A 15,530-nucleotide genomic window follows, 5' to 3' on the forward strand; every position below is an offset into this window, starting at 1 on the left:
ACAATCTTTTGCTTCTGAGGAGGCAACAATTCTTTCTGTGCTCCAAGAGGTGTTACATACTTCTCAATCTACACAAACACAGGAGGAACCAAGAATTACTGCCTCCACTTAAGCAACTTATCTCCCTGGTTGCCCACAGAAACCCGTGGTTCCCCCACTGGCAGAACTTTTCTACACTGAGTAACTAAGTTACACCCATGTGAAACACTGACTCCTGTTTCATCTACTAAAGTGGGAAATAAGTGACTCTGAGGATAATTTTCACCATGAAACAAACCATCTCAGAAACATGCTATATCATAACAAATACAGTATTTTCCTTTATATCTTTCTGTGGTAAAGCCACCATTCTGATATAGAGTTCATATGCAAAGTAGGAATGGCATATTAAAGACAGAAAGAAAAGTAAAAAAAAACTAAATTCAGAATACACATTTCAGATAATTCAAATGAAAAATTTAACAAACTACCTCAAAAAATAAAACTGGAAGGCAACCTTAGCAATATCAACTGTTACCTGCACCAAGTCTTAATAGCTAACACTCTGCAAAAGGTTAAGACCACTTAAACTGAGGTGAAATGATTCATGTAAGTATGCAATTAAATAGTTACTTTTACCTGAGCAACTCTCCTCATCATCAGAGATGGGCACCTCTCTTTTCAACAGCATTTCCAATTCTTCAGTTTCAGCAACATCAACAGGTCTTTCCCCATGCTTATTGGCTTGAAACGGATTTCCACCGTGTCGAAGCAACAGCTTCACAATCTGCAGCATTAAATAAATTAACTTCTGGGTTATCCACAGTATGTTACTTGACCAGCATAAAAATCCCCTGCTGCACACAAAGTATGAGTAATGTGATATGCAATTCTAAATCCTATCTGAGACTGAGACTGGAAAGCAAGACTTCAGCAACTAAAATGCAAAGTCCAGGTTGTATATACATAGTCTGCTACATAAAGGATGGGGGAAGACTAGAGACTGCTGCCCTCTGCTACACAGACAGAGTATCATTATATAAAAAAGAAACAGGGGCCTTTTGTTCTTGCTGTTCTAGCATTTCTTCACACAATTTATCTCGCTCCCCACCTAGAGGCTCTCTACTCCTCTGCACTTGATTCACCTTCTTGCTCCAAATTGTATTACACTTAAATAAGGAACAGCTCAAGTTTTACAAGTCACAGTACTACTGGTTTCCTCAGCATTACCAAAAAGCCCTGAGAGAGATCCAAGTATCTTACTGGAGGATCAAACCACCCCCACTACAACTGCATGCAATAAATCAAAATCATCAACTTCTCTATCATCAAGGGCAACAATTTGTTAATGTTACAGTGATACCAAGCCCACTGCATTTTCAGCACAGTGTCCAGTACTACTTTTTTTTCCTATGTGTAAAGAATGTGGAAATTCAGCAGACAGTGATACCTTAACAGGAAGCCTCAGAATTATTTTGGAACATAATGCCATTGAGATGGCCACAGATACCTGTACTGATACCAGATAAGCAAGAGGTCCTGTTCCCCAAGACTATTACAACTCTATGAAAACTTGACCTGAAGACCCAAGATCTTTGTTTACATACCTATAAAAAGCAGTTACTAAATAGCTAAAAAAAAAAAAATTCCCAACAGATTATCATAATTAATTTCTCTATCTTTTCCAGAAAAACTTTTCAAACTCAACTCTTGTTTGTAGGGTGTACTTGATTTAAGGATGTATTCATTCTATCTTTTGCTTTATACAACAAATCACACACATAGTAATGAAATAAAAGAGATATAAAGTGAAAGCAGAGTCATATCTGCATCTTACTTGTATCAAGAACAAATTATAAGTTAGTGTTAGTAAGCTCCATTTATCTTCTCCACTAAGTGTTGATTGGTAAATTTTAAAAATAGTAAGAATATATATATTTATCAATTCTCTATTTCAATGCCATAAATAATATTTTAAAATAAATAGAGGATATATACCTTTAAATATTTATAAACATATATGTATAATATACATAAATCCACAGTATACTATATAGGAGACATTTTTCTTTAGAGAATTCTATACAGTAAAAGTTTCTCAAAAAAGTAATTTAAGTGCTTATTTACTAAGAAAGTAATGGTGAAACTTCTAAATAGTTAAGAAAACAGATACTGGTAGAAAGTATCTGGCAACAGAAGTCAGATGAAACAAAGACAATCAGAAAAACTTTAAGATGTTCCCAAAACAGCAGACGCAGAACTACAAGATCATACAAATGTAATGAGGACAGTTAGGATTTGTTCTGAAGCTTCAGCATTTCAAACCATGTATTTATCCCCTTCCTACTCTCCCAGAACACTCACATTTCTATGGCCACTACTAGCAGAATCATGAAGTGGGGTATCATCATCCAAGCCCTGTGTGTTCACATCTGCTCCCGCTGCTATCAGAACTTTAGCAACATCGTAGTAGCCAACGTTACAAGCTTCATGCAGTGGTGTCCAACCTAGGGTGAAGAATGCACATTTAAGACAAAGATCAAAGATTTGGTTTTTCATTCCTGTGCTATAGGTCTCTATTTCCTCCGAACATTACAAAACACACTCACACACAGTACTTGGCAGAACAGCAACGCCACCCATCTGATGAAAACATATGCTTTATCAACTTCAAATCTCCCATCAAATTCCAAGTTTTTCTGAGATTAAACTGAATGCTGGAATCACAAATCAGATAGTTGAAGACAATATCTGGCAAAAAATCCCCAGGCTAAACATGCTAGAGATTCTTTGACTAGTAAACATTTGAACTGTGTTAGGTGTAGATATAAATAATATTATAATATATGGATACCATTTGAAAACCACACTATTGGAAACAGTAAGTGTGCCAAATTACCATAACCAGTGCTCCTTTATGTGCAAGGAATCATTAACAACACTAGTAGCTTGATAATAAGCTATTAATAATGGCAGAGAACTTATTCTGGTATTTTCCAGAACACTAGTTACTGTCTGCAATTTTGATTTTCACAAGCTCACTGCTCATTTTCTGTAGCACAGTGTCAACTGAAGATGACAACCCACACATGCTATATTCCTTACCTCAATTTCCTCTCCCCAACTTGGTAACTTCCACTTCACAGCTGACCTGAATTGCTGTTGATGCCTTCTCAAAGCCCAGTTCTGGGGAGGCATTCAACTTTTGTTTCCAGCATAACCAGTAAAAGAGTTTGATCACATGAACTCTGTATCTAATCAGTAGCAGTCTTGTACATCCATGAAGTGGAGGAACAAGAAATCCCTAACTTATCTAATCCCTCAGTAATGGGATTTCTCACCTTCATCTTTCACTCAACTTCCAAGCTGCCACTCATTTAAATTTAAAAAAAAAAAAAAAAATAAAAAAAAAGGAAAAAAGATGCATCTAAGTTATTCTAAAGCAAAACACTTCTTTCTGTTCCTCATACACTAAATTTGCTCTTCAATCATTACTTGGGTTATTTACTTCCAGCACTGGCTACCACCTCCTTCTTTCCATTTTCTTGCCATTTGCTCTTTTGACACTCACCCAACATGATAACACTCTTCTGCTCTCAGCCTTCTGATCCCTATCTTTTATTCTCTGTACTAATTATCTCCACAATTTATTTTTCTCCATGTTGTACTGCTTTGGTTTTTCATCCTTTCACAATGCCCTGCCTGCCAACTCTAGCGCTGGCTTGCTGTCAATATCTGTTTCCTTTACTCTTGTTCTCACATGGCAGTATCATTCTGGCATATATCCCATGAGCAGGGTTACTTCCTCCATTACTAATTCATTTTCTGCTCCTTTAGTTCTGCCAAATCCTTAGCTAAAAACCCTCTAATTCTCTAAACTACACTGCATCCTAAATTCCTGCTTTTCTCCACTCATGACTCACTGCTTCAGTCCTCCCCCTCTTCCTGACTTCTCCCTCTGCACAGTATTTTGAAGTTCAGCCATCTCTGCTTCTCACTTCAGATTACCAATAAAAAATATCTCACTTGATCCCAAACACCTCCTCCAGAACTTTGACTGAAGTCTCCAACATACTTGTTTCCAGCTGATCCTCAGAATCAGCTCTCACCCATTGTCCTTTTACTTTCATCTGCCTTTAAAATTAAGCATCTGCCCTAGGTCAGACTGGGATGAAGATGCGAAGTTAACTTCTTTCAGAGTAACCCATACAGTAATATGCACTGCGTTTGGGGCTACACCAGTACTCTCAGCATACTGGTGCTTTGGCTACTGCTGAACAGGGCTTGTGAAGTGTCATGGTTTTCTCTCTCCCTCCTACTCCACAAGAGTTTGGGAGGGGACACAGCTGGGAGAGGTGACCTAATGTATATTCCATACCATAGGATGCCACGCAATAAAGAGAAGGAAGGAGGGTAGTTTGTACATAACGGCAATTTTGTCTTTCCAAGCATCTGTTACACCTGCTGAGGCCCCGTTTCCTGGGAAGGGACTGAACATTTGCCTGACGATGGGAAGTAGGGAATGAATTCCTCTTCTTCCTTTGCTTGCACATGCAGCTTCTGCTATTCTTATTAAATGGTCTTCAAAACAACCCACAAGGCTTTTTGCGATCTTATTTTCTCCCCACACCTAGTTGAGGAAGGGAAGTGAGAGAGCAGCTGGGTGAGTGCCTGGCAGCTTGCCAAGGTCAACCCACTACATCTCTTCTTCAAGTGTTTCTATTATTCTCCCAGTGATTTCCATGGGCCTGTCTTCCCCTAAACCTCCCCCTCCTTTTCTAAAATTGCTCTTGTCAACAAGTTCTTCTCATCTCCCCTCTCAACTTCTTTGAAGATCTCACTGTTCTACTTCTTGTCTTCTCTTCTTCTACATGCCAGTCCTGGGCAGCTTCATGTTCAAATACAAATTCAGCTACTCTCTTCAAACCAAGAAATTACCAATCTGTTATCTTACCTAAAGTCAGGATTTCAGTTCATCTCATTAATATCTTCTCTTGATGTCAAGTTTAAACTGACAACCAACTGTGCTATACAGTTCTTAGTTTCTCCCACAGGGGCCTGCTACCTCAACTCCTCCCTGACATTCCCACTGAGAACATAATTCACACTCATAAACCAAAACCCATAAACCTAAAAATATCGTATATGTTACAACTTAACAAAGCTCATCAATCATTGCTTAAATCACAGCAAATACTGACATGTCAAGGCTGTCATTAATCCAGCAGGACTAGATGACAACTGCAACCATACCACACTCATCTGCCTTGGCGCATATCAGCTGTCCCAGTGAACACAGTGCACATCACCACCTCCACCATCACTAAACTTTGCATCTCCTCACAAAGCCCACAGTTTCATCATTTAACTCTGCCCAGCATAATCCTAGCAAGTTCAGCAAGTGTGCACAGATTTCTGTGAATACCTACTGCGCAAAGGCCATGGACACAACTGAAATATCTAGATATTAAAACACTGTTCTAATAATACACTATGTACTATAGCATCCCAGTACTACCACTGGAAATGAAAAACACAATTTTGGGAATTCCTGTGAAGTTATACTTTTTCATTTGTATACAACATGAACCAAAAGGAAACCTTGGTTAACAACTGCAGTGTTACTTTTAATTTATACAGTTAAGAGTACTCATATTAACTTACCTGCAAAATCTTTTACATTTACATTTGCACCTAATCTGATTAGCTCTTTGACCTGTTTAACATCTCCTCGAATTGCTGCCATGTGTAGAGGAGTTTCCCCTCGTTCATTTCTCTTGTTAACTTTGTCTTTTTGTCTTGAAGAAGAGGTTGGAGTTTTCTTTTGTGTTGGTGTTGTTTGTAAGGAATGATTCAAGGTGGAATCTACAAAACAAGTTTTTAAATGGTTGCTGTTAAGTTAAAGTGAGATGAAGCAAAAAAATTACCAACACTTGCTTTCAAAAATGATAATGACTAGTGAATAATTATATTTAAATAAAAGACATTTCACCCCTCACTCGTGTCAGCACAATGCTGATTTTCAATGTGAAAAGGGGCATTTTGCAAAATCTTACTATTTTAACCAGGTTTCTGGCACAGATGAAGTCTATCCAAACTACAAGGCTCACATACTCTGGTATAAATTCTCCTGAATCAAGACAAGGTGAGATCATGCAAATCAGCATCTATCCTGTTTCCCCTTCCTCCAGCAAAATTCCACTATATTTTTATGTAGTGAGATGCCAATTTAAGGAATTACATTCTGTGTATTGTACTAAATATATAAATCCTCAGCTGTACCAACACAGCTGGGTGGACTGGATAGTTCCTTAAGGAAACCCAGTAATTTGCTTCTAAATAGCAATTTTGTAAAAAATTTACACCTGTAGAACATACACATACATCAAGATTTTTTTAAATGCAGCTGGACCAAGAACAGTTTGAAATGGTGAATTAAAAGCAAGATGTCTTCCCTCTCCCATTAAATCAGAAGGAAATGGTCCCATTTCCTCAAAATTAAAATCCTGATCCAAAGTGAGACAATGAGATAACAGTTAAGCTTCAATAAAAAAAAAAACCAAACAAAAGGATGTATTTCAGGCTTTAAATAATCCATATGGAACAGTGTCTGAGAGGCAAAAATAAACAAAGGAAGAAATTAAATTTTCAATTTTTACAGATGTCACAGTGCAAAGTTTTTCACATAAAGAATTTCACATCAAGATTTTTTCATCAGATTAATCATACACATGAAATAAATTTTAACACAAGAATGAATGATTTAAAATAGGGGGAAAAATCAAAGATTTTTGAAAAACATCAGTGTTCTGAACATTCTGACTAGGACAGAATTAAATAGGCAGGAGGAAGAAAACTGTTAACTCTGTAAGATCACCTGGACTGTTGTCTCTTGCTGTCATCTGCATAAGAAGTGCCATCTGTTTGCGCTCTGACAGAGGGTAACCAAACAGAATGCTAACGGGTGCTGACTTCTTATTCCCAGCATCCTTCTTCATTTTCTTTTTCTCCGGACCTTCCTTCTCTAGAAATAGGAACATTTCAAGACTCATACTTCAGTTTCATCAGTATATTTTTCTAAAAATAAAACCATTCTCTTAAGGTCTGTAAACTCTTGATAGGTAGCAGGTGATGAAAAACAGAAATCACACCTCTAACTTACTGCATTTGCATTAGTGTTGGTTACCTGTTCTAATCATATTAGGGTAATAAGCTACTGAGATAAAGTACTTAAAGCTGCAAGCAGGATTACCAAAAAATTCTAACAGATGAAAAACCTGTTTCACAGGAGGAATGCTGTGTATGTTTCATCTCTAATTCTCAGAGATTAAAGACAGGAACTTAAAATTTCTGTAAAATCAGCTGGTCAGCTTTCAACATTCAATACAGATTTGAGATTACACTCTCTTCTACTTCTCTCAAGACATCATGTTAACAATTAGGAAAAGCCTATTTAATATTGGTACCTGCTAAGTAATTGGTTAAAAGACTCTTTCTCAAACTCATCCTGTTATGTTATCTTAAAGCAATTTTTTCTGCATAATTCATATCCTTCAAAAACATACAGCTGTTTTATATACATAACTTCTTTCCTTTTATCAATATTTACGGAAGCTGTTTAATATTTCATCTCCAAGTTTTAAACCAGGAGCTAAAATTATACATCTGAGTAAACATCAAAAACAAAACAAAACTCCCCCCAAAACCAAGAAACCCTGTCATCTACAAAAGCAGAAAACCTTAAAACAGAGGACTCCACAGAGGAAGACTTCACTGAGCTTTGGGAGAAAGGTAAAAATTAGAAGCTTAAGTCCCTTTAAGGTTCCTAGTTTATATTTCACTTTCTACAATTCTGCATTCTTGCTCCATTAGTTTCCTCTCAACTAATTTTCTGCCTTCCTAGTTTCCTCTAAATCTCATTTTCTAGGCCTGATTACAGATACAAGCTTTAGTAATGCAATGCTCTTGAGGCACAGGAAGGCACAGCAACAGTTCTTATCTTGAATTCCATACTGACCCATAAGAAATACATGATTTTACGGGCTAAACAATTGCCAGCAAGAGTATTTAAGAATGGAAAGCTACAGACCTATGCACATATTTTTAAAACTTCTATAAATGTATCCATCATGTTTTAAAAGGCAACAGGTCCCTTTTTGCAGAACAAAATAATGTTTTTTTTCCTAAACTGCAGGCAACTCACAGTCTTGGATATCTAAAAAATTAATTCAATATCCAAATCAACACGTATTTGTGTAGTGCCCTACTGGTAAAAACATCTGCATAGGAAAATTTAAAAAAACCTTTACGATACAACTGTACTTTCAACTTTTCACTGCAGCATGCTGTTCCCTCTGCAAAGATACAGCATACTCTTTACTGACTAATTTAGTACTTCTATCAAAATAACATATTTCAGTTTGACCAGAATAATCAGCTATTTCTTAGTATATGTTATTTGCTGTTCATGATTCTTTCCTTGAAAAACACATTTATTTTCATTCTGAATTATTCCTTACTATTTTATAGCTATTTTCAGCTTGAGAAAATAATATATCAAAAAATGAAATAAAGTTTTTTTATTATCTAGGTTTTACTCTTTTATACATGGAGGTTTTCTGATTTTTTGGGTTTTGCCTTTTTATTTTAATCAGCAAAAATTATTCCTGCCTCATGTTCAATGCTGCATTTCAGTGGTGAGGTAAATTATTCTTCTATTGCACTTTATTAACAAAGTGTTTGCAAAGCATTTCTAGATCTTACCAATTAAAATTACCAAGTAAGAACACAACTGTTCTCACCAAGATATACTGTAATTACGCATTTACTGCTCAAAATGAGACATAGTTTTCTTCAAATGGATATTAGACTTCATATACACTTTCAGTAAATCTAAACAGTTCAATAAACATAAATCACCATGATCAATAACAACCCTGAAAAAGTCTCAAGATTATAGCAGGTGCACCTGATAATCCCCCCAAAGATCTCATGGATATGACCTTGTTCTGACAAGAGGAGTTGAAGAAAGTTTAAGATGTTAAGTTTAGAATTTAATGTATAAAATTGACTATTAAACTCAATCAATTGGGGGTTTTTTGTTTTGGGGTTTTTTTTTTTTACATTTTGAGCCTTTTGTTTTCACGTTCTATGGAATACAAATATCTTCTTTTACATTTACATTCTCATCACTTTCTGCTGTTCTTCAGCAGTTAGAAATGAACATAAGGGTTAGAAACAGAACATAAGAGATTTTTTCACTTTTAATAATAACAAAAAAACCAGAACTTTTCAAGTAGCTTCATGTTCAACCACCTTCATTGGTTGAAGGTAGACCATCCCTCAGGACAATATCTTTCTATGATTTTCCCTTGGCAACACAAGTTTATCACCAAACACTTAAAAAAATTATTTTGAAATAGTCAAGTTATGTGTAACAGGAATTCAGAAGCATCTGAGCACTTATTTGTAAAAGAGTTCAATGGGATCCACTAACAATACTTAAAACCTACTGGCAAGAGGAACATGAGAGACACTGGTGATTATTTAGGATAATTTATGCATGACAGATTTTGTCCCAAGGCAACCAATAATGTATCTGGTTTTTTGTTTGCTTGCTTTTTTGTCCAATTGGATAAATTACAAATAGTCACTCAAGTAATTTTTAATGTTCTGGAAAATTAAATTATTAAGTTATGTAATAAGTGGCTTTCTCAACACAAATCATGCCAAATTAACAGAGTATTTAATTTGGTAAAATAATCACCTCACTGGATAAAGGAAATTAAGCAAAAAAAACCCCCCCAAATTCAAACTTCAGAGCTCATGATAGTTTTTTTTTTACATGTAAAAGACTACCATTGTAGTCCAAATCCTAAAGAATAAGAGGATCAAAAAATAGGACCATACATAATTAAAATATGAACTGCTTGAAATAAATGCTATGAAGTAATAAGATTGAAAGATATACAACCAAAGAATGATATGCTCATTACTAGGTCAAGACCTACTCTGCTGCTGATGAAGTTCAGAGACAGAGTTTACTGAGCTCTATGTTATCATTGCAACCTGACTGAAGTTATTTGCAAGAGAAACACATCATGACTGGTTGTGTTTCCTAGCCTCAGGGAAAGAGAAAGCTTAGAATGTAATGCAGAGACCCCACAGTGCATTTAACAATGCAGAGAGGTCAAGGTACTATTGTGATACCTAATTAATCAAGTTTATGACATCTTTATTTAACGAAACAAACACACAAAACCACCTCCACTTTCCTGCCTGTAGCCCAAACAACAACTAAGTAAACTTGTTATAGTTTAAGAATAAGCCCAAATCCAGCAAGCAGGCAAGCAGTGTGTGAACAGTCCCTTCAACACCCTCACTAACTACTGAAAGCACGAGCACAGGAATTATGTTACTGTGATGTACCCATGCAACATCAAGAGGTCAGCTAAGTGCTAAAAGAAATATAACTGTGTCATGTCTGGACAACTTTAAAGACTGAAATTGAAGGGGTCAGAAAACAAAACCAAGATCCTGCTATTAACAGTACCTCTGGAAAATGTAATTTCCAAGAAAGATCAACAAATTACCACATTCAGTGTAATTGTAACTCGATGTTCCTGAATAATCAACTCTGTAACAAGACTCTCTTTGCAATGAAAAGATTTTTAAGATCTGCAGCTACGTTTAATTATTATGAAAAATTCAAATTTTTCTCTTCAGACTACTAAGTGTAGTAGTCTACTAAGGTGTAGTAGTCCACTAAGGTGGAGAAAGCAAACAAATCTGACCTCTGCAAAATCAACACTTGTCTACTGTTCTTATTCCAATAATCACATCAGAGGTTACTTAAAACTAACCAGATTACTTACATAAATGAAAAAAATTTAAATAACTCTATTTAAGTAGTCTAAATAACTGATGTCTTTTCAATCAATTTTATGGTTTTGGATTGGGAGACTTAAAATCAGAGAATTTATTTTAAAAGGTATGAAAAATAGTTCTGCTTCAACTATCCAATCCAGCAATGTTAATCAAAGCTTGTGTGTAGACTCCTCCCTAAGATTTACTTATAAATTATCTATACTGCAGTACAAATAAATCTGCCTGCAGAATGCATCCATTGTATTATTTTTTTGTAGTTGCTCTGACCAAGAATGGCAATGTCACAACAGAGCCCTCAATTTTGGGAAGCCACCACAGCTAGGGGAGTGGCACAGCCAAAGAAGAACAACAGAAGGAACACAACAGGATGCTGCTGATAAAGACACGGACAGAGTGTTCTTCCAGGTGTGTCCTGTTCCCAGGGGATTCTCCAGAAGGCCACACCTCTTCTAGGACTCACATTATCTTTACAGCTCCTGCAGGCATCTCAACTGGCATTGCAGGACTGCCTTTATGCAACTGGATGCAATCATCATGGGTATTAAATTATTAAGAAAGCAACTAAAAGGCTCAATCTTAAAATACTGTATACAAATTTATTGCAGCATTTTCTTAAGAAAAAAAATAGATTGAAATTCAGATAAAGAGGTGGGCTATAACTGTTCTAGACTCTTACAGTACTCTAAAAGTGCTGTTTGGTTTCAATCTACTAACTGGGTGCAAAATGTACTTTGTGTATAGTGCTGCAGAAATCAAATGAAAAAACCCTCCAAAACATTTCTGTGTTACGTCAACATTCATTTTGGCTCTCCATGTTCATTATCACTTGCAATACTCAGAAAATACCAGGCAAAAAAAAAAAGCAGCTTACCAAGAAAAGGAACAAAGAATCAATTTCTATAGAAATGAGCAAAAAAAACCTGACAAAATTTTAGTTTACATTAGACCCTGGAGCTAGAACCAAGAAAGCTCTAATGATGAAAAACTCTAAAAATTAGGTATCCCCATTCTTTGACTCATTTACACACCTAAACAGGATGAAGTCCAATTACCATGGAGTTTCTACAATCAGCTAGGGACTCTATAATGTATCTTGGGGATAAGCCATTTATTAAACCATTAAATTGAATTTTTAAAGTACCTCTAACTGCGTTCACATTTTGGGGTTTTTAAAACTGAGACATATTTTTAAAGACCTTGAAACTGGTAAGAAGCTTTTCATTACCTTTAATTTTTCCCCCTGTGTCTGATTACACTCTCATTTCAAAAAACTTACTTTCTTCCTTCTCAACATTTGCCATTCTCTGTACACAGCTATCACAGAGACACTTCTGTCAGAGGTAACCATTTAGCTCAGTGAGAGCAAATCTTTTCCATGTATAATGCCAAGTTTGTGCCAGAAGCAGCATTTCATGTCATGATCACTGATGTCAGTCCTAATCCATGTCAAACTTGGCACCACTGTAAGTGTCTAATTCCCAGTGGTCTAATCTAATTGGTTAGACACAGAATCTGCATTACAGGAACAGTTTTTCATCCTAGTAATGCTATTGCTCTAAAGTTTCTGGAAGGTCTATGTACCAAGTTTCCACCTGCAAAAGGGCAGTTGCTCTAACCTCCTTACCTCAGCTGAGATAAAATGTTCACCAAGCTGCGATGTTTGCTACCATAGTTAAAAACCACATGCCTTCTACTTTCATGTTAAATATTTCTTGCCCCTATCTGAACTGTCTCTTTCACCTCCCTGCTACAACTTCTGACAAAAAAATTTTGTAGTGTGAGCACTGTCTTGTTGTGCATGTCTAAGTGTCTGAAGTAATCAATCTTGTTTGTGGCAACTGTGAAAACAGATGCTATAGCAAAAAACACACAAAAAGTTCTGCTACTTTACAAGATGATTGGGACAATGACTTACTTAAAGTTGATGGGGGTGGGGAGACATGAAAAAATATTTTCAACACAGAAAACTTTTGATAAATACCAAATACTACATCTAAATACATTTATTTCCATTATGAAAAAATAGTTATGGTTTAATATGAAACAAAAAATTTAATAAAGCAGTTGCTGGGAGCATACTCCTAATTTAGACATGGTCTTTTCAGAATCAAATGGTATTGTGAATAGTGTAAGACTCAAGAATGCTGTAAAACCACTGGAAACAAAACTACAGCCAAGAGCATTGTTTTGTAATGTGACTTTCAAATATGGATTTCATACTACAGTTTCTTTACAGTAATAAAAATATGTATTATCAAGGAGCCGTATCTCCTGCATGAAATCAATCCTGAACAAAAATTAAACACACACTGAGGTATACACTTCTACCTTGCATTTAAATCTAAGCATACTAAGGGAACTACCTAGTCATGAAAATATTTAAATGTTCAATAAGCAATGTACAAAAAACTGTAGCACTGAGCCTTTGAGAAATCTGGGGAATTTCTGTGCATTCAGCTGGCCATGGATACTGTTTGGTTATCAACTGAACTATTACTGGACTACTACTGCACAATGACACATTAATTAACTACCTAAACCTAGAGGTAAGTGTACCTCTTGGAATGAATCCAGCTCCCTCCATCTTGATTCAAAAAGAACTTTGTTAAGAATAGCAGTTTGAAACCTTGAAATCAGTTCTAATATAAATAAGCTTAAGCTGGGAAGAACTACTTAGCCTGTGCAGTAAAGGTACAGATCATAGGAACTCAAACTGAACTTAAACTGAAAGGAAAGTGTGCTCTCCATGGCTAGTTTAGTTAGCTCTGTCACCTTAGTAACCTTTTCTATGGAGGACAGTACATCTACCAATCTATCTGATGCTCCCTCCCCAAAAAAAGGCTATGAAAGGCTGACAGCTGTGTCTCAAATCAAGGCATTCACATGGTTTTTCATCTGTTTACTCGTTTGAACAAATGGACCCCAGAGATGACAATACAAAGAAAGATTTGTTACTGAAACAGAAGGAAAGAATGAGGTTAGGAAACAACTGGAGAATACAGATCAACTATGGTGGAATGCTGGTCATTGCTAATGACAGGATGAAAGCCTATCAGACTGAGATGCAACAATCAGAAGCAAGCAAGCAAGCAACTTTTATACTTAGTATTCTTTTTAAAGAGAAAAAAAAACCAATGTAAAAACATAAAATATTAATTAAGTTAGGATATATTTTACCAGTAAATAATTAGTTAAGGAAATAAAAAGGTTCTACCTGTGTCTGAATTGCGATCTTCATTTCTGGATGGACTAACAGTAAAAGGAAGTTTACGTTTCATGGAAGACTTTTCTTTCATCTCCTTCCCCACATCACTCCTATCCACTTTTGGAGTTTTGCTGTAGGATGCAATCTTGTCCTTGCTCTAATATAAATAAAAAGTATACTAAGTAATTTTTGCATAAAGCAGGATAGTCTTATAACGTACACAGACTGAGAAGACTGATAGGTGAGAATGTATGTGCTTGTGTATGTGTATTACAAAATTTTTTGAAAAAACAAAATAATAAATTGTCATTTCTTTTTTAAATTACTAACTTCTATGTTATTTCTACTTTCAGATACATCACTGTAGAAATGCTGTTCACTATTATAGGCTTAATTAATTAGCAAAAGAACAACACAAACTGAACAAGAATTTGCCAAGTCTTGATGACCACCCCAATTTCCTTCCCTGACCATAACAATCCCACTGTAAGTACAATAAAAGCCCACACTGCAATTCAGACTGAATTGTAAACCACCCAAAACCCCTCTAATTACCCTCCCCTGCCTCCACTCCCACCCTGTAATCCATCAATACAGAACTCCCTTTCTATTTCAACAGTAACAGCGTAATGTTTCATTTGAGAAAAACCTATGAATAAACTTTTAAAACTAATATCAAATTTAGAAAAAACAGGTACAACCTATTGGATTCTTGAGTTGTATAAATCTAGATATTTTGGCCTATAAACCATATTTCAAATAGACAGAGAAAAACCTAAACAGGCTCACTATATACTTATACTTCATTACTTCACTAATACAGGAGGAAAGAATGTAAAAGATACCAGGTTAGTGTAGAGACTGCTTGAGAGAACCCTCTGCAAACCCCAATATCTTAGCCTACCAATTGAGATGCAATGCAGAGACATCATGTCCTCTGTTCATTACATAGTGCACAAACACATCATCCAGCTCAGTCAGCTATCGCAATTCCACAGCTTTGTATCATTCTTAACACATGATCAGATGAAACTACTGATAGATTAACTTCCTAAAGGTAGAAGAACATATATAGCCTTGCCAATCACTGAAAACCAGAAGGCCAATCCTTGGTACTTCTGAAGATTTATTGATTGCAGGAAAACTAAAAAAAAATAACTTCAAGTAAAAGTTCTGTTCTCAAAGGCATCGCTCCCTTTTTTTAAAAGAACGCCAAACTCAGGTAGGAAGATATCATCTGACATGCTGAGTTTAAACTGTTGCCAAAAAGTTAAGCAGAACTGATTAGAAAAAGAACCTATAAACAAACCCTACAACCTTCAGAAGACAAATATGTGTACAAGGGAAATTACAAAGAAGGCAGTAGTCTGCGTCAATGAAATTCCTGAAGTTTAAAGGTTGCTGCCCTCCGAACACCTACCTTCTTCACAGTCAGTTTAGAAAACCAAAATTCCAAAAC

At 35.9% G+C, this 15,530-nt stretch overlaps 1 protein-coding gene across 2 annotated transcripts in view; it reads right to left on the reverse strand.

Annotated features, from left to right (window-relative positions):
* The window catches only part of ANKRD12 (ankyrin repeat domain 12), a 59,916-nt gene that overhangs the window by 19,315 nt on the left and 25,071 nt on the right, over positions 1-15,530 (reverse strand). Inside the window, exons 3-7 of one of the 2 annotated variants that reach the window (XM_033052735.1) lie at positions 14,081-14,228; positions 6,857-7,003; positions 5,644-5,844; positions 2,344-2,486; positions 619-766 (exon numbers count right to left, since the gene is read on the reverse strand). In XM_033052735.1, the coding sequence (XP_032908626.1) occupies positions 619-766; positions 2,344-2,486; positions 5,644-5,844; positions 6,857-7,003; positions 14,081-14,228 (787 nt within the window). The remainder of the gene's footprint in view (positions 1-618; positions 767-2,343; positions 2,487-5,643; positions 5,845-6,856; positions 7,004-14,080; positions 14,229-15,530) is intronic. The other variant, XM_033052743.1, reaches the window with a different exon arrangement.

This window comes from Catharus ustulatus, chromosome 1 (genome assembly GCF_009819885.2).
Source record: "Catharus ustulatus isolate bCatUst1 chromosome 1, bCatUst1.pri.v2, whole genome shotgun sequence".
In the NCBI taxonomy this organism is placed as follows: Eukaryota; Metazoa; Chordata; class Aves; order Passeriformes; family Turdidae; genus Catharus; species Catharus ustulatus.